The sequence below is a fragment of the Rhinolophus hipposideros genome (genome assembly GCF_964194185.1).
Source record: "Rhinolophus hipposideros genome assembly, chromosome: 5".
NCBI lineage: Eukaryota > Metazoa > Chordata > Mammalia > Chiroptera > Rhinolophidae > Rhinolophus > Rhinolophus hipposideros.
In genome coordinates, this window is record NC_138051.1 from 70439364 (window position 1) to 70458854 (window position 19491).

The 19491-nt window shown below is 39.4% G+C and overlaps 1 protein-coding gene across 4 annotated transcripts in view; it reads right to left on the reverse strand.

The window, feature by feature from the left end:
• Positions 1-8353, reverse strand: part of PPP2R5E (protein phosphatase 2 regulatory subunit B'epsilon) — a 135044-nt gene extending 126691 nt beyond the window's left edge. For 2 of the 4 annotated variants that reach the window (XM_081049107.1, XM_081049109.1), the window contains exons 1-2: positions 7738-8347; positions 4512-4672 (exon numbers count right to left, since the gene is read on the reverse strand). In XM_081049107.1, coding sequence (XP_080905233.1) covers positions 4512-4668 — 157 coding nt within the window. In that variant the 5' untranslated portion in view covers positions 4669-4672; positions 7738-8347. Of the gene's footprint in view, positions 1-4511; positions 4676-7737 lie in introns of all 4 variants that reach the window. The other 2 variants (XM_081049106.1, XM_081049108.1) reach the window with 2 other exon arrangements.
• Positions 8354-19491: the final 11138 nt, after the last annotated feature.

Genomic DNA, 19491 nt, shown 5'->3' on the forward strand with positions numbered 1-19491 from the left:
GATAAGGCGAATCATCGGCCTAGAGTTTAGAAAACAATGCTTTGATGAGAAGGAGTGTTATAGAAACACAATGTTGCTGACCTAAACCTTTCAACACCAAGACCCATAGAGTGTCTCTCTGCCGAATGGGTCCTTCCACTCACGGTTTTGGCAATATTGAATACTGAATGTCCAACCTATTAGCAAAATGCCTCAGAAACACATAAAGAATTGGGAGGCTAGAAATAATCATGCCACTTTCATTTTAATCCCATCTTCAAAGAGGTGGTAGTTTTCAAAAACACTTCACTCAAATCTAAACTTACATAATCTTTTCAAGTCAAAAAAAGATGGAAATAAGGTATGGGAGGAAACAGAGTGGGGAGAGAACATAAATCACTTAACCAGATCCTACTACTATTACTTCTACACTATTACTACTTTACTTATTATTATTATTATCATAAATGTCTATTTGCCTAAGTGTTAAATTTGGTTGTCCATATTCAGCACTTACCTAGCTAACTGTCAAAGCTTGCTTCATATCCTGCTGTGTAGGCACAAGGAAAGCATCCAAGTCTTTACTTTCTTTACATAAGGCACTAAACCTCTATTGGATTCCCTTTATCAGTAAAATGAGTAAGAGTCCTTCAAGCTCAAAAACTTCAAGACTTCCTAAAATCACTTTCAGAAGTAAATGAAGATGGAGAAAATTCAAATGTCTGTATTTCAAGGTTTATCCTGCAATTTCATTATACATAACTGAGGAAAAGCTAGGTCACTCAGCATATAGTTACAGAGAACTACATGCTGGTATTGTTGTCTATAGAAAATAATATCACTGATACAAATTTTAAAACCCCACCAATTAGCAAAAGGACAAAACAGATGAAATTTTCCTTTCACTTTATTATGGTGCTGCAAGCGAGATTTTTAAGATGCTAAGAATTAATGTTAGTATTAGTTGTAAGTCAATCAAATATTATATATGCATAAAATAAATATTCTGATAATGCATACACACAAAAAAAATAATCATTAATGAATATCTAATTTTGGAGCTTTCAAAAATTACATATTAAAAAAGAGTTACATAATAAGTATGTTACACAATTTCCATTTCAAACTCCCCTAAAATTAAAGACCTTGAGCATGTCTTTTACTTTATTCTTAAAGCAACACACAAAATTCAATTGCAATTTATACTGTACCCTCAATAAAATTAACTCAAACCTACCAATTTACTAAAAGCAATACTACAGATAATCAGTAAGTATCCTTTGGCATGCATATATAATTTACTTCAGTTTCTCTAAAAGAAATTGTAAAAAAAAAAAAAATTCCTATATTTTCTTTATATTCCATAGATTACTTCCTAAAGCTGGTGAGAAGGCAATACACAAAAAGTCAACCCATTGTAAGAGAAACAAATGTCGTTTAACAAACCCTTTACATTCACTATAAAAATCACGAGTAAATACACATTTCTGAAGTCCACATCTATGTTCTTTGTTATTCTATAGATATGGAAATCTAATTTATGAAATGCTTTCCAGAAATATTTTCCCAGAATGGGCCTACAAGAATCACTTTTAGTCTGTCTGGAATTAAGTTTATGGACACGTTATACATACTTATACCTATAAATATTCCTGTTGCTCTCTAATTCTACCATGCTGGCAAAATATACAAGTTCACAAAAACCGTTATTCTTGGAGAGCAAAGTTCTTGGACATTTTTCAATGCTACCCGACTTCACTTAAAAAGTGAGAAAGGATATAAAATGGGCAATAAGCACATGAAAAGATGCTTATCCTTAATTATTAATGCAAATAAAACCACAAGGAATTACCACTTCACACACATTATGATTCCTATTATCAAAGAAAACCCAGAAAATAACAAGTGCTGGTGAGGATGTGGAGAAATTGGAAGCCTTGGGCATTGCTGGTAGGAATGTAAAATGATACACCTGCTATGGCAAACAGTATGGTGATTCCTCAAAAAAAATTAAACATATGATCCAGCAATTCCACTTCTGGAATTGAAAAAGAAGTGAAAACAGGGACTCAAACAGATATTTGCATACCCATGTTCAGGGCAGCATTTTTCACAATAACCAAAAGCTGGAAGCGACCCAAGTGTCCACTGATGGATGAATACACAATATGTGGTGTATACATACAATGGAGTATTATTCAGCCTGGAAAAGAGAATTCAGACCCATGCTACAACATGGACGAACCCTGAGGACATTGTGCCAAGTAAAATAAGCCAGTCACAAAAGACAAATATTGTATGATTCTACTTATATGAGGTACCTACCGTGTTCCCCTGAAAATAAGACCTACCCTGAAAACAAGCCCCAGTTAAGATCGTCAGCCAGACAGATGCATTTACTACTTTATGACGATGTTCCAGAAGATGACATGACTGTGTTTGAATAAATGTAGACTGTGGTACATGAAAAAGTAAGACATCCCCTGAAAATATGTCCTAATGCATCTTTTGGAGCAAAAATTAATATAATGCCCAGTCTTACTTTCGGGGAAATACGGTAGTCAAATTCGTGGAGACAGAAAGTAGACTGGCGGTGGCCAAGGGGTTAGGGGCGGGGGGAATGGGGAGTTAGTGTTTAATGGATACAAAGTTTCGGTTGGAGATGAAAATGCTCTGGAGATGGGTGGTCGTGGATGCACAACAGTGTGAATGTATTTAAAGCACTTAAAAATGGTTAAAATAGTCCAGTTTCTGTTATATATAGTTTACCACAATAAAAAAGAGATGAAAGACAACAAAATTTTAAACCATGTGCCAAATTCTTCTCATGCATGCCTCTTTCACTATCCACAAAACTAAAACCCTGGCTGTGAGTGGTTAGTTAAGTTCTAATGGAAATGTTTACCATAAGCCCCCACAATTAAATTTAATAATAAAGTTTAAAACTCTTTCTAACCCTAAAAAAGCTTAATCTGCTTCCTCAGAATAAACTCTTTTGCCAGATAGAGATGCTAATAGCTATTATATGTCTAATTCGGATTAAATAAGTTACTCAAGAATCCAATGTGTCTCCAAACTTTGTATTTCAAGGATGGTTACTTTTATCCCCAGAGAGTTTTTCCTTTATTTTTCTTCCAAAGTCTCATAAAGACTATTTTCATTTTTACGAGCAAAATATTTAGCCAATACCACCCTCCCCCAACTCACATGAGTTCATCTTTACTAACTCGTAGACATAGCATCTTTACAGTAACAAACATTCATTTAGTTTCACTGATTTCAACTATAAATATTGGAATGTCATTTATGAAATCTCCCTCCCTTAAAAATAAAAAATAAAAAAGTTAACATACAAAAAATACAAGCTTGTCTAAAATTTGAGGATCCTTTCTAGTCAAACTCCAGTGTTTCTTATAATACCTTCTGATTTCACAAACTATTACAGAAATAAATGTCCATTAACGAACTAGCAAACCAGGTTTTCGGATTTCCTCTGAGCCACTAAAGTGCACTGTGTTGTTCACATCCCCTTTCTCTTCACTCTTAAGTGCTAGGCAAACAAAAATCTACCTTCAAAAGTAGATTCTGATAGTTCCCATGCTAAATACTATGTTCCAATACATGTCAAGCAATACCTGTTCATAAACACAAAGGAAATAGATGAAAATTAAATGAAACAAAAAGTATCCACATACCTAAACAAAAGTTGAATGGTGTAATTTAGGAAAAAAACAGTACTCATTAAAAACTTGTCCTTAATACATTCCAATGGAAAGAGAAAAGTGGTATTAAACAAGCATGATCAGCATATACATTTTCTATTTGTACTACCTAAATATAAGAATGCACATAATCAATTACTTTTTTTTATTTTAAAAAATGAATTCTTACCAGAGGGTATGGCGGGGGGAAGGAGATGAGGGTAAGGGGGATCACATATATGGTGATGGAAGGAGAACTGACTCTGGGTGGTGAACACACAATGGGATTTATAGATGATGTAATACAGAATTGTACACCTGAAATCTATGTAATTTCACTAACAATTGTCACCCCAACAAATTAAAAAAAAATGAATTCTTTCAAATATCATTTTCTATATGTAAGTCAATGGTACCTATCATCTCCTTTACTAGGTCTACTTCCTGTGACTAAGATAGTACAATTTGTAATTGTCACTGCATACAACGCATACATCTAAATGTCAACAGAAGAAAAAATAAAAAATACAGACCCAGACATCTTAAAGTTTCTCTGGCATCCAATTTTCCTACTTATCAATGTGAAAGATTCTCCTGATAATACGTTTCTTTTCATTTGTCCACAGCTATTTTTATTTACTTGAACTCTTTGAAAAGGAGAACGAGTATATCTGGTCACACACCAGTAACTTCACACATCTGAAATCTCCTATCCCTTCAATGTGCAACACAAAATTTTAACAAATACAAAACTCTACAAAAGGAAATTTATATATGTAGATATAAAATAATCAATTGAAAAGGAATTCATCACCTGGTCATGAACCTTACCTTTCAGCAGTGGCAGAGGTGTTAACTCAATAGGCTTGCCTTGAGACCTAAACTGTGAGGAACTTTGAGACCTCTTCTGTCTGGCTTTTCTGACGGACTTCCGAGAAAATCCGTCTACTTTATCCACTGATGGAGGAGTAGTTGGTGCTGAGGACATATCCCTACTGGAAAGAAAGAAATATCATAAACACATTCCCAAGGGGAAGCATATATGAGTGTGATCACACAACACGGTGAATGTTTAAATAAAAATTTATTACAGTAAAAGACACATTGTCATTAATCCCCCTCAAAATACTCCCCCTCACTTCAAACACACTTATCCCATCATCCTTGCCACTTTCTGAAGCTGTTCTGGAAGTCCTCTTTCGTGAGTGTCTTTAGTTGTGCTGTCATGGTTGCCTTGATGTCCTGAAACAATTCAAAAGGTTTACCTTCCATGGCCATTTTGACTTTGGGGGAGAGCCAGAAGTCACATGGTGCCAGATGCGCTGAATAAGGTTGATGAGAACACACCATAATGTTTTTACTTGACAGAAATTGCTATATACCAGAAGCAACGTGTGACACAGGGTGTTGTCCTGATGGAGGATGATTTACGGCACTTTAAAGCACACCGTCTCTCAACCGTAGCTCACACCCGACTGACTGCACTGAACAAGTTGAAATTTGTCGCACACTGTTACTAAGGTTCGACGCACCACTTCCCGTATTGAAGATCCTGCCTTTCCATTGGATGGCACTCGGCAGCAGCATTCACCATATATTCTGATCACAACGGAAAGTCTCCGTGTCACACATCACTTCTGGCACAGCAATTTCTGTCAAATAAAAATATTACTGTGTATCCTTATTCACCTTATTCACCGGATCTGGCACTGTGAGACTTCTGGCTCTTCCCCAAAGGCAAAATGACCATGAAAGGTAAACGTTTTGAACCGATTCAGGACATTCAGTGCAACTAAAGACACTCATGAAAGAGGACTTCCAGAACAGCTTCAAAAGTGGCAAGAATGATGGGATAAGTGTGTTTGAAGTAAGGGGGAATATTTTGAGGGGGATTAATGACAATGTGTCTTTTACTGTAATAAATTTTTATTTAAACATTCACTGTATTTTGTGATCATACCTTGTGTGAGTTAACAAATTCTAAAATTCCCATTACAATATTCATGAAAATGAGAATATGTAATAAAGCAAACAAAATCCATTAAGAAAAGTCATGTTCAATGAGAAAACATGAAAATTTAGTGGAAAACAGAAGTAATGTAACTACCATATAAGCAATATTATAATTCTAATGTATTGTGCTGCTCTCATTATGATAAGCATTAAAGATGCTCATTTAGACTAGAACTCTTCTAAGCTATCTACTCATTTTCAAACTTTAAAGCTCTTCTCATCTTGAGATTCCTGAAGTAATTTTGGAACTATTCTGCAGCTGGAAAACTTCCATCCATACATTTTCCCAAGATATTTAATATTATGAATGAGCTCTGGAGTTGCAACCCTTATTGTACTTCAAGAACCTACACCAATGTATCACAACATGGTGAAACTTACAATTACTAAAACTATTTAGGTAGGACTTTTAACGCAATGTGCTGTGTTAGCTATGATAAACTGTATCACACTGCAAATGAGGACAGGCTAGATTACTCTAAACAGGAACACATAAAAGGCATAATTAAAATCATTTCAAAGAAGTCTTCTTTGTGAATGAAACCATCTTAAGTTATTAAAGTTTAATAAACAAAACTATGACGAAATCATGCACCAAAGTCGAAATGAAAACTTAAATTCACAGCCTGCTTTGACAACCAAATTGAGTTCCCTTAAAATTCATCATCAAATATTAATTTTCATTCCATCAAACTGATGAAACTGAAGTTCTTTGGGATTTTTTTTTTAGCCCTATCAAATTATTAAACTGAAGGCTATTCCCAAAAAGTAACAAGCGTTAAGCTCAATTTCATTTAACAACTTAAATAGATGCCATCATTTCCATGGTACTGAGGCTTTATGCAAGATTAATGGCAGACTTGAATAGAAATAAAGCATATGGCGGCAATGCTGAAATGCAATTACTCACCTGTAATTCCAATACATAAGACAAGTGTTTTTAACTTCTAAATAAAAGAGTAAAGTAGTTTCTTCCTGAACAGGTAATAATAAGAAGTGATCTGGGTTCTGACAAAGTGAAAACAAAAAACAAAACTTCATCATGTTGAGGTTTGGAATTTTGAAGTCTTGTTTGGTTCTCTTTTAAAATAAAGTTTTTAGAAATCTACCTAATTTAGGCTTAAAATGTGACAGATTCAAAATGAAATTGCAAACTATGAATGACTACAAAAGTAAGATCACTTTAAAATTTTCACAAAGACTGCATGAGCAAGAAGGAGCTCCACATCACATTTATATGTTGTAAATTTAGGGGCCGATTCTGCAATCTCGTATGTGAATTATTTAGATTTCATGTTACCGTAACGACACAGATTTCGGTAAATTCTGTTCCTCCATCACTCTTTTTTGTCTCGTCTTTATTGCTCATCTCCCATTTCTAAAGATGATTTATTGATAGCAAGTTTAAAAAAATCATTTGCCCCTTACGCCCCGCGGCCCAGCATACACGTCAAGGATCTCAACCCCAAAGCGCCGCAGGACTAAACGTGCAGTAGCAGCGGGTCCGTGCAAAGCCCGGGGAAACAGGTTTCGCCCTGGACCAAGGCGCCCGAAGCTTTCTCTTCCTCTAAGCGGCCGGCAAGGGGCATTTTCAAGGCTCAGGCCATAGCAAAGAGTGTACTGGTGTGGAGGAGAAAGACAGGGAAGGGGTTTGTCTTTGGAGATGCTCACATACTCCCTTTGCTCCTACCCACCCCCCCCCCCAAGCCCTGAGGGTAGATGAGGTGCTTCAGAATCCTCACAACACCAACCCCGCGTTTCTCACCCCCGCCCCCGTCAGTGGCCAGGGGTACGAGAATGCTCTGCCAATGCCGGAAGGTGGGGCAAAGGGGGGAGGGGGCAGAGTGAACGAGAGGCACCATCAGAAGCATTTACAGGTAAATCAGACAAGTGGGACCGGCGCTCCGTCTCCCGCGCCGCACCCCACGGCTCTCCTCGCTGCCCCGGCCAGGCCTTCCCGAGGCCGGTGTCCTGCAGGCTCCCCAGGAAGACAGAGAGGAGGAAGGGAAGCGGGAGAGCCGTGGAGCTGGAGGGACGAAGTTACCTTGAAGCTTCTGGGGAAGAATCCGAAGATGATCTGTGGTTTTGAGGAGCGGGAGACGGGTGAGAGGGCCGCAGCGGGCGCGGGTGGCGGAACCGGGACTTGCGGGGGGAGGTCCGGACAGCGGCAGGGAGCCCGGGGCGACGGCTGTCCGGCGCGGCGTCCCTCCGGTTCCGCGGCGGCGGCGCCTCTAGGCCTCACAGCCGGACCTGAATCGCAGCGCTCCGGCGACAGCGGCGGCCTCACGATCCTCCCCCGCGGGCCCGTCCCATCAAATCCGCACCGACCCCGTTGCGGCTCCGCCGGTGGCTCCTCGCTCACATTCCCGGCGGGCGGCGCCTCTGCTCGTTGCCCCGGACCTGGCGGCGGCGGCGGCGGCGACGACGTGGGGAGGGGGGAAGGGAGGGAGGAAAACTGGATCCGCAGCGGCAGCAGGAGGAGAAGGAAGGAGAAGGAGGAGGAGCCGCTGGAGCTGGAGCCGCCGCTGCCAGAGCCGCCTTTCAACACCCGCGGTGGGTCCCAGTCAATGCCCCTTTCTCTCTCCTATTGTCAATATCACCGGGCAGCTAGTCCATGGCACAAGCGCAACCGAACCTTCTGGCCAGCAGAGCCCGCCCCCGTCGCCCACTCACTGGAGGCTTCAAAAGGGAAGCGAGGCCGCATTGGCCGACGTCGCCTTCACTCCCGTGCCAGCATGTTCGGCTGAGAGCCGATCAGGGATTGGCGGCGGGAGGGCGGAGAAACAGGAGGGTGGGAAGAGAGGAGACCGACGATTGGGCTGAGTAGAGAGGGACCCGGATGCAGCCGCGGTCTGCGGCCGCGCTGCTGCCGCTTCCGCTAGGCGGTTGGTTAGGCTGCAGAAGGGAGTCACGGCCGGGCGCCGCTAGGCCTAAGAGGAGCTCCTCAAACCTCGGACGTGTGCGACTGACAGATCAGTGGAATGGGTTTCCGCGCAATGCGGAGCCTCTGGGCGGAGTCACCCCTTAACCACAGGATTCTAAGGGCAAGAATCGGCTACGGGTGGGGGAGCCCCCTCCCGGCCTTGATTCCGCCTCCTTCAGCGGCTACGGCGGCCCTTCTGGGCTCCAGGAGCCCCACTCGGGACGGGAACCAGCGCTGCGTAGACAGAAATGATATTCCCCCGCCCTCGTCTGTGTAAATGGGTCCCTTGCAGCCCGCCGAGAAACCCCCGGCGGTAGCTCTCCGCTGAACCTTGTGGGAAGTCTGGCACCGAAATCTGAACCCCTGGGGCTTGGCCAAGGGTTGGGTGTCGCTTCGAATTCTCTCCCACGGCGTCTCCTTTTTCCTAAACCTCTTTTTAACATCAGCTCCCTGAAGCTCCTGCAAGTTTTGGTGAGGCCGGCTCAGTGTAGCATATACAGGTGGGAACGCTCGCTCTGGCTCTGCAGTCATTTATTGATGTCCACCGCGTCGACCCTCCCGCTGAACACAACTCAGAGAAACCCTGCTCCAGACTGGGAGCTTGGGCGCTTTTAATTGGCAAGGGGGATCCGAAAGAGTTTCCGGAGAAGCCTTAACTCAACTCGAGCTAGACAAGTGATAAAATATTTAGAGGTGTATTTACATCCTCGGTGAGCCCTAGGCCAAATGGTGCATTTCCAGAGAATATTCTTAGACTGTCACTTTACTTGAAGGCACACTACATACGTCTTTTGCGGGGGATGAGGGATGGGTTGCAAGAAAAAGGAAAAATTCTTAACGCTAACTACATGTCAGGGTACTAATTGTTCAAAACTTGGTAAATGAAAAAAACAAAAAGACATGGAAAAGATTAATATTCATAAGCCCTCAACCAATGTTAGCATTTTAGTGTACTTCCCGCCAATATTTTTTTCAGTATTGTGTTTCGTTCTGTAGCCTAGTTTTTTCCCCTCAGCATTATACCACGTTTTCCATACAGTTAAGAAATACAACTATATATAAATAAAACTACGTACCATATGTACAAGTAATGACACAAAAATGCACTGCATTTCTCGTTTGTATAACACTCAAGTATTGCAAATTTCCATGCACACTCTCAGAAATGGCTCCTGAGGGAGAAAAAAATTTTGTGCCACGAAAGATAATTCTTTGAACTGAAATGGGAAACAGGAAAAGATGGCTCTCATAGATGAAAGCAGGCTCCCCCTACTGACTCCAGATGATTGGCCACAGTATTAATAGTGCCCACTTTTGCCCTGATAAAGTTAATCACCACTAGGCCCTATAAAACTGACTTAGAATACCAGTCGTTCCTACCTTCAAGAAACTTACATTTTCACATCTCAATTTCTTCTACCAGTCATGAAAACTTTGGTGTACCAGCCACAAAGAATTTGTTTCCTCAACCTCTGATTGAGGATAAATGCAGAATTAAAACCAAGGAAGATTTTAAAGTCAACTCAAATTCTCTTGGCAACAGTTGAACCGTTGAAGAGTTGTGCATGTTTGAAATGCTCACAGCTGTTGCTTAGAACATTTCACATTTTGTAGAGTGAGGATTTTGCTTGCAAATTATGGATCTCTATAAAGACAATTCGTTTCAAAACTTTCACTTCCTATAAAATGGCTGAGAAACTGAAATGAGCAGGTCTTTTTAAATCGAAACATCCTTGCTTATGTGAGAAATTATTCCTTGAACCAATGGTTTCTAAAGGAGGTCAGCATCCCAGGGGTGTGTGTACCCCAGGAATAGTGCAAGTCAATCCATTTGGGATGCAAGAGAAGAAAATAGGAAGACATCTATTTATGCCTAATTCAAATTGAAAAAGAAAAGCATTAAGCTCAACTAATATTTTATGTACAGAATGAGTAACCCTGAACTCAATCTATGGATTGGTCTCTTGGCATAGAACAGCATAGGAATGCACTCAAGGAAAAGTGGGAATTACCCATTTCCAGGCGTTGGCAGTCGAGGTCCCACCCAGTTAGTTCCGGCTAGCATGTAGTGACTTATTGTAGTACTGTATGCTAGGTTAATCCACAGTTAAGTGGATTTACTGATTATATTATCTATGTTTAATTAAACTAACCCATAGAAAATAGACAAGTGACTTTACCAGAGTCCTTTGCAAAGAAACCACAGGAAAACAAGCAAATGACAGAACTGACACTTCTTCTAGTGTCAGATCTTTCACAACCACATTTCAAAGGTAAAATAATAATCTACAAAATCCAACCAAATTTTGTCTTAAAAAAATTCATAAAGATTGTTTGAAATGTGGATTTATATCCACTATTATTAATGATGAACTTCACCCTAAGCATATATTAAGTTATAAGCTAATGATGGTAGCATATGTATATACTTTATAAATAAATATACATATATTTGGTTAAGAATTACTTTCAATATACTGATGGGAATGAATAATCAAAAAAGTTTGGAGGCTGCTATTGTACATAATACAAAAAGAAATATGTTATAGCCATCTGGGAAGCCATTATCAAATGACAAAACACTGTCCATTGCTATCTGATGAAAGCACTCACTTCCCAGATATCAAGGCTGAGCTTATCGTGAATCTACTGGCGGGCTGGCCATGTGATGAGACTAGAAGGCATAGACTATCAAATGGTGGCTGACTGGTGAACTAAAGAAGGGCTAAGATAATAGCAGAAGCATCATCAAACCAATTATCAACTGGTAGAGGCGGAAAAGACCTTTGCTGGTAAGACATCATCAGAGGTAGACTAGTCCAATTTGTGGGAGGTGGAGGGTACATGAAGCTGGGCTGAAAGTAAAGAACAGTGAAAACACCTGAGGCAAGAGATCTCTTTGGAAAAACAATAAAAGGAGCATGCACACAGTTAGTGTAAACAAGGGACTTTGCTGTTATATTTCTTTGAGCCACATTTATCTACCCAGGAAACACCTCAGCAGTGACATTTTCTTGGGTCACACTTTAAATAGTGCAGTTACATTTTCAGATGTGCCTCAAGGGTTGTAGGTTATTCATGCCTTTCCACATGATTAATGTGTATAATTATTGCTTGAAATGTAAAATGCTTAGAGGCTCTAGTTCCCTACCAAGCAGTGCAAGGCCTTAGGTGTCACTAATGGATCAAGGCAGGAAGAGGGACCCTATGTCTGAAGGAAGGAGATTGTGGAAGGAGAATTGGGGAGTGAAGGAGGAAACGGGAAGGAGAGAAAACCAACTTCAGGTATACTTTATTTTACACAGGATAAAACACAAAATAATGTACCACGAGTAGTAATTTTGCTTGTAAAATAGTCAAATCACACAATTAAATGAACTAAAGCTATAACTAATTATAAGCATAATGATGAGAACACAGACTCTGGGATCAGATACACCTAAAGTGGAATCCCAGTTCTGACAGTCAGGAGCTGGGAAAAATGACCCCTCCCAGCTTTGGTTCCCTGGCCTATAAATAAGCAGACTAACACTTTGTAACTCATAGGATAGACATCAGATTTAAATGAGCTTAGACATTTACTACAGGGCCTGGTACATGTTGACTGCTCAATAAATACTAGTTATTACCAGAATCATCCACTTTCTTCATATTTTAATACTTTTTATCCATCTAGAAACTTTTCTGTCTTTTTTCAAATTATTATTCTGGCATAACCCACTGTGACAGGAAGAAAATAAAGAGCAAGGATACGGAGACATGTCTCTCAATCCACTTCCACACTAAATTATAGAATTGTTTGGGACCATTCATTAGCAATAACAGAGACTTGCATTTTGTAATATCCACATACTTCTGAAAGTGAAAAAAAAAAAAACGGTCATTTGACTTAACATTATTTCAGAGCTTTATCTTCATTTCTACTTTATATTCCTTTAAGACAGGTTCAAACTATTTTTGCTTTAATCTTACCGATTTGTCTTCCTCACTTGTAACCTCCAGAGCTGTGGTAGGACTGAGCCCTGGTTTCTAGTCCTAGCCCTGCCTTTAGTAATGGCCTGGCTTTGGTGTGGTGGATATCTGCTACCCAGCCATCCCCCTGTTTGCATTGAGGACCACACCCCGTCACTTCATATGATGCCAGTGGGACTGTTAGCCATGCTGCCTCCCTCTTCCATCCCCCAGAAAGATGGGTAAATGACCCAAGAGGATCAATTGGATCTTCCCCAAGATTTGCTCTGGAAATGCTGGGAGGCGGATATCTCTGTTCCTTCTGGATCATAAACAACAGAAATGATATAAGCTTCTTATGACCATCTCCCTCCCTCTCTTCAATCCTGGAGGAAGCCAATACTGTGGGAGAAACTTTGACAAAAGCCGAGTTTTAGAAATACAATCGGAACTGCTGGATTCAGCTATGTTTGAAGCTAGTTTCAGTTATATGAGCCAATAAATTCCCTTTTTTCAATGTTTGAGCTACTTTGTTGTTGAATTTCTATAAATTACATCAAAAGAATCCTGACTAATAATACACAGGCAAATCACTTAACCAGAGGTGAGGCTAGAACCCCTGGAAAGGGACCTTGGCGCAGCTTGGGTCAGGTATGCATGCCTCATCCAATCAGCTGTGGTCAGGGGATCAGGGTCATGTTGCACAAAATGAATGTTGGGGGCTCTCTGCTGTTTCCATGTATGTTGGGCAAGAAAACGAAGAGAGGTAGCAGTGGCCTCAAAATACATGCAATGATTCTCTACTTACAACATCTTTGATTATTTCCTCAAGTTCTATTTATAATAGTGGAATTAATAGTCTAAGGATATGAACATTTTTAAGTTCTTGATTAAGTTCTGCCACATTGCCAACATGATGGCTCCCTTCCTCATCTTGTCTACATTTATACGCCAAAAAATTGAAACTAATTATAACTTTCATCTCCGATTATCTGAGGTCTGACAACTAAGTTCACAAACTTGTTGCAACAATGTTGCTAACGTTTTTTGATATCAGAGGGATTACTCATTACAAATCTGTACCAACTGGACAAACAGTTAACCAAGTTTACTATTTGGAAGTGCTGAAAATGCTGCGTGAAAAAATTAGATGACCTGAAATTTTCACCAACAATTCATGGTTCTTGCATCACGACAATGCACCAGCTCACATGGCACTGTCTTAACATGGAGTTTTTAGCCAGTAAACAACTATATTGAAACACCCTCCCTACTCACCTGATCTGGCCCTCAATTACTTCTTTCTTCACCTGAAGATAAAGGAAATATTGAAAGGAAGACATTTTGATGACATTCAGGACATCAAGAGTAACACGACGACAGCTCTGATGGCCATTTCACAAAAAAGAGTTCCAAAATTGCTTTGAAGGGTGAACTAGGTGCTGGTGTCAGTGCATAGCTTTCCCAAGGGGAGTACTCCAAAGGTTACTGTAGTGATATCCAGCAATGAGGTATGTTATCACTTTTTCTAGGATGAGTTTGCGAACTTAATTGTCATACCTTCATAGAGTAAGAATAGTTAAACTATTTGCAATGTATTTAGTAGTCATGTAGATATCTTTTTCTGCAAGTTGTCTATAGGTGTACTTTGTTTATTTTTCTATTATAGTTTTAGTGTTTTTTGTAATTGACTTACATAAAGTTTTTATATATTGACTTTACGTAGAGGTGTATACTATATTTCCTTTAGGATTTCCTTCATCATTAAGTACAAATACTCCAAAAAGTCTTTCTCTTAAAAATTCTTTCCTCTGGAAATCTTTCAAACAAAAATATTCCTAAGGTTCACCAGGAATGTTTATTACAGAATATTAATAACAAAAAAATAGAAATAACCTAAATATGTATCAGTTGAGGGATAATTAAATTCTGGCACATTCACATTATGGAATATTATACAGCCATTAGATACAAGGGAGATATATAAGTACTCATATGGAAAGGTGTCTAAAATATTAAGTTTAAAAAACCAAGCATTACAGAATTATAGGTAAAGTAGTCCTATTTACATTAGGAAAAACCTGACATGAAATATACAGATATCTAGAAAAGGTAAATGTCTAGAAAATATCTGGGAGAATATACTTTCTGGAACTGTTAACAGTGAATACCTTTAGGCTTTGGTTGGAGGTTGGTGGTCAAGATTAAATTACATACTTAAATAATGTTTTAATTTATTATAAGGAATATACATTACCTTTACTTTTATTTCACAAAACATTCAGACTTACAAAGTGCCACAGTGAGTAATATAACAAATACCCACGTACCTACCACACTGCTCTAGAAATAAATACCAACATGGTGGAAGCCTTTTGTGTAACCTTCTCCCATCACATCCCTTCTTTCTCAGAGGTTACGACAACCCTGAATCTAGTGCTTTTTATTCCCATGATGTCATACATTTACTAAATAGGTACATATTCTTAAACAGCATGTGTTACTTTTTTTTCGTATTTTAGGATTGTATATAATTGGGATTATACTGTATGCTATCCTCTGTAAGTTAATTTTTTCACCCAACATGATGTGCTTTTAATTTAAACATGTTGATACAGATACATTAGACAGCTCCCTTTCACTGCTATATAATATTCCTTTTATAAATGTTCTGCAGTTTATTCATCTTCTTGTTTTGTGATTTTGGATTGTTTCCAGCATTTTACTGTCTTGAACAGTGGTGCTGTGAACATTCCTGGAAACATCTTCTTGTGTACTATGGTTTCTTGGGTTTGTGTGTGTATCTAGAAGTGAAATCGGGTCATAGAGTCTGTGCTTCTTCAATGTCACAAGATGGGGCAAATTGCTTTTCTAAATGATTGTACTAATTAACAATCCCAGTAGCAGTATCTAGGAGATTCTGTTGCTCTAAAAATTCCTTACCATCCAGAGAGCAAACATTTATCCTTTAATTTTTGTTTTATTTTTCTCTTACACTACTCTTTAATTGAGCTTGAATTAATTTTGGTATATGGTGTGAAATGGGAACCTGATGGATGTTTTTCCCTGACGGGAAAATAAATAATCTATTTTCCCACCACTGCTTATTGATAAGGCAAGTCATCATGCATTATACTTTTTTTTTTAATTTATTGGGGTGACAATTGTTAATGAAATTACATAATTTCAGGTGTACAATTCTGTATGACATCATCTATAAATCCCATTGTGTGTTCACCACCCAGAGTCAGTTCTCCTTCCATCACCATATATTTGATCCCCTTTACCCATGCATTATACTTTTAAATCTTTTTCTTACTTATTGTCACCTGATGATTCATCTGGTTGAATTTCAGAAACATTTTATAGAGTTCTCCTAAACAACTCATTGAAATTTTGTTGTAATTGCATTAGGTCCATACATTATTTTGGTCTAAAACCCACACTGAACAGCTCATTCCTCTATTCTCAAATCAAAATTACTTAACTCCTCACTGCATAAAATCCAATACCCTCAGCCTGCTACTAAAGTAGCCCCATTATCTGTACTCCTTCTCAGCTTTCAGGCTCATCATTTCAAGCAGGCCAGTGTTCTCCTCATCCTCTAAGCTTTTCTCATTTGTTTTTTCCTACAAACTTTGCTCTTGAGGTTCCCTCCCACCAGGAATGCCAACCCTTCCTTCCATTCCCCTTGTTTTGTTTATTCGAATCTTTTCCTTCCTTCAAGAGCCAGCTGGGGACTAGCTACTCTGACCCAACTAGTCAGGACTTAGTTCACCAACTTGCATTGCTGTTCAATTTTCTTATATGTCTGTATTTAATCTTTCCAATTCTATAACTGAGTTAACTGAAATAAGAAAATTGAGACAAGTGGAACTTGCCTGGGGAGAAGTAAGGCTAGTTGCTGGTAAGAGGATCAACAGCCAGGTTAGGCATTCCACTTGTAACATCTGTAACCTTGGAGAACATAGCAGGAAAAATGGAAGAGAGAAGCTGCAGCTGGTGCCTCAATATGCCCCATGCCTGGATGTGGCCAGACACAACAGTGAAGCCCGATGAGAGAGAAATCCACCATCATCACCATCCAAATGCCTCACGTTTGAATCGTGAGTTAGGGCCTGCCAACTTGCACACACATCATCTCATTGAACCCCTGCAAAATTCATTAAAGTAGGTGACATGATCTCCATTTTACCAGTGAGGACATGGAGGCTTAGAGGTGAAATGCAAGCCCAAGCCCAAGGTCACACAGCTAGGAATTGGCATTGCCAAGTCTGCAACCCCAATCTTCTAACTGACCCCAATTTGCCACTCATTTTATCAAACCCGCAATTACTTCCGTATTCACCATGTTAACTTTTCAAATGTTTTTAATTTTTGATTGTGGCAAAAAACACACAATATTAAATTTTCTCTCTTAAATTACAATTTTAAATGTACAGTTCAATAGTTTATATTCACATTGTTCTGTAACACGTCTCTACCAGAACTTTTTCATCTTGCAAAACTGAAACTATACCAAGTGAACAGCAATTGCCCATCTCTCCCTCCCCCGCAGCCCCTGGCAGCCACCATTCTACTTTGTTTCCATAATTTTGACTCCTCTAGGTATTTCATATAAGTGGAATCATACAGTATCTGTCCTTTTGTGTATTTCACTCAGCATAATATTCTCAAGGTTCAACCACGCGGTAGGAGATGACAGGATTTCCTTTTTTTTTAAAGCTGAATAATATTCCATTGTATATATGTGCCACATTTTCTTTATCCATTTACCTGTCCATGGACATTTGGGCTGCTTTTACCTCTCTGCAATTGTGTAATGCTACACTGAACATAGGTGTGTACATATCTCATGGAGACCCTGCTTTCAATTCTTTTGTATATGTACCCAGAAGTGGAATTGCTTTATCATATGGTAATTCTATATTTAAATTTTTTAGGAACTGTATTACGTTTTAAATGAATAGCCCCATTCTCACGGACTCTACTGAAATATGTTAAGAGGTGGCATATCACCTTCCCTCTAATTAAATGAAGATAGCAATCATGCTCATATATAACCATTAAAATATGTTTAAGCTTCTTACTTAAGATGCACTAATTACAATGTTGGCAACTGTAGACGCTTCCATTTCCTTCCAGTCTCAGTGAAGATGCTGGTTTTCACTTTTAACACCCTCCCCCCACCCCAATCTCAGGGTCACTAGGTCAGAAGATTCATGATGAAAGAACTTACCTGTTTTGTTCACAACTGTGCCTCAGGTAGTGATCACAGTAGCTGGCATGTAATCAGCACTCAAAACTGGATAAATGAATGAGTGCATGACTAAAAGACCATGTTGCTGGGTACAGTGTAAAAAACTGAACTTAAACCCAGGATTGGGTGTTGTCATTGATGAAGAGAGGGAATAATTTAGCACTTCTTATTCCAGCAAGCAGGAAGTAGAACACAGATGGCAAAGAGACATTCAATGACATGAGTTTTGCCAGAATAATGATACCATCCCTAGGATAAATTCAGACTAAAGCTCTGACAGTACCACAGGATCATACTAACCATGAGGATTTGGGGAGCCTGGGGAACCCTTGGAATTATAATAAGGTCCCACCAGATTAGTGGGACAGTGTTGTAGGTAGGAAACGCCAAGAGAGAGCGCTAATAGTGCAAGACTGTATTTACCTTGTCTTTTGCCAGACCCCATGGAACCTGGGCACAAGGCATTGGAAGCAAAAGTGTTGACACGTCAAGTGAAAGATCCTCTGCTGGCCAGCCTGCTGCACAGGAGGCTGGCTGATGGCCTCTAAACAGGGAAGGGGGTGTGGAAGCAAAGAGAGTATTAAGCACACTGAGGGTAGTTACTATCTCGTGGAGAAAGTAAACTCCTGCTAAAGGCTGCTGTCCATACAGCTTGGATTTGATATATACTCTTATGAAAGGAACTGGAGGAAATGAGATTACACTGTATCAATAGAAATTAAATTTAGATTTAACAAAGATTGCATGAATTTTTAAAGGATATAGGCCCTAGAACAAATTGTTCCATGCAAATTATGTTCTGCACATATCTGAAGAATGAATGAATTGAATTGTAAACTCTCTTCCATTCAAATGAAGAGATGGAATTCAAGAGAAAAGTATCTTCTAAAAGGCAAGTCCCCCAAAAGAGACAAAAGACAAAGTTAGGCTGCTTAGTTATTATGTGAGATTATGTGAAATCTTTTCCCAGTCTCTTAGTCAAGAATTTAAATTCAAAAAAAAAAAAAGAATTTAAATTCACACTAGCAGATTAACATGGTAAATAGGGGGCCCTTTTATATATTGCTAGAGTAGTCAGCATGTTTAGTGGAAAACCTGCTACACTCGGGTCAAAAACTTGAGTTCTGATATTGGTACTGCTTTGACCACTTTAGCCTTTTAGAGAATTATCCGTTCCCATGGTCTACACTGAACAGAATGATACAAATCTGAACATGTTAAACCCAACATAAAATTCTTCATGGGCCCCCAACCTCTATAGGGCAAATTTTGAACACCTCATTCGAGTACATTCCTTCATGATCTGACTCCTGCTTACCTAACCAGACTTAACTTATGTCATTTGCCCCTCAATGACGTAAGGGGCAATGAATTTCATGTCAAGCAATACTGAACGATACACAGATTCCTCGATATATACCAGTCATTCACATTTCCGCTGCTTGAACAGCTTTCTTCATTCTCTTGGCAAATTTCTACTCAACATTCCTATCTCTGCTTAAATACCACTACTCTGACTTTCCTCCTGGTACACCTACATGTCCCCTGACCCTTGTCTGTATCTTCACAGTGACAATTGTATTGTCATTAGTAATGTGCATGCCTGCTTCCCCATTACACTCTTCCCCCCACCACACCTTTTTCTTTACTGACCATAAAGTGGT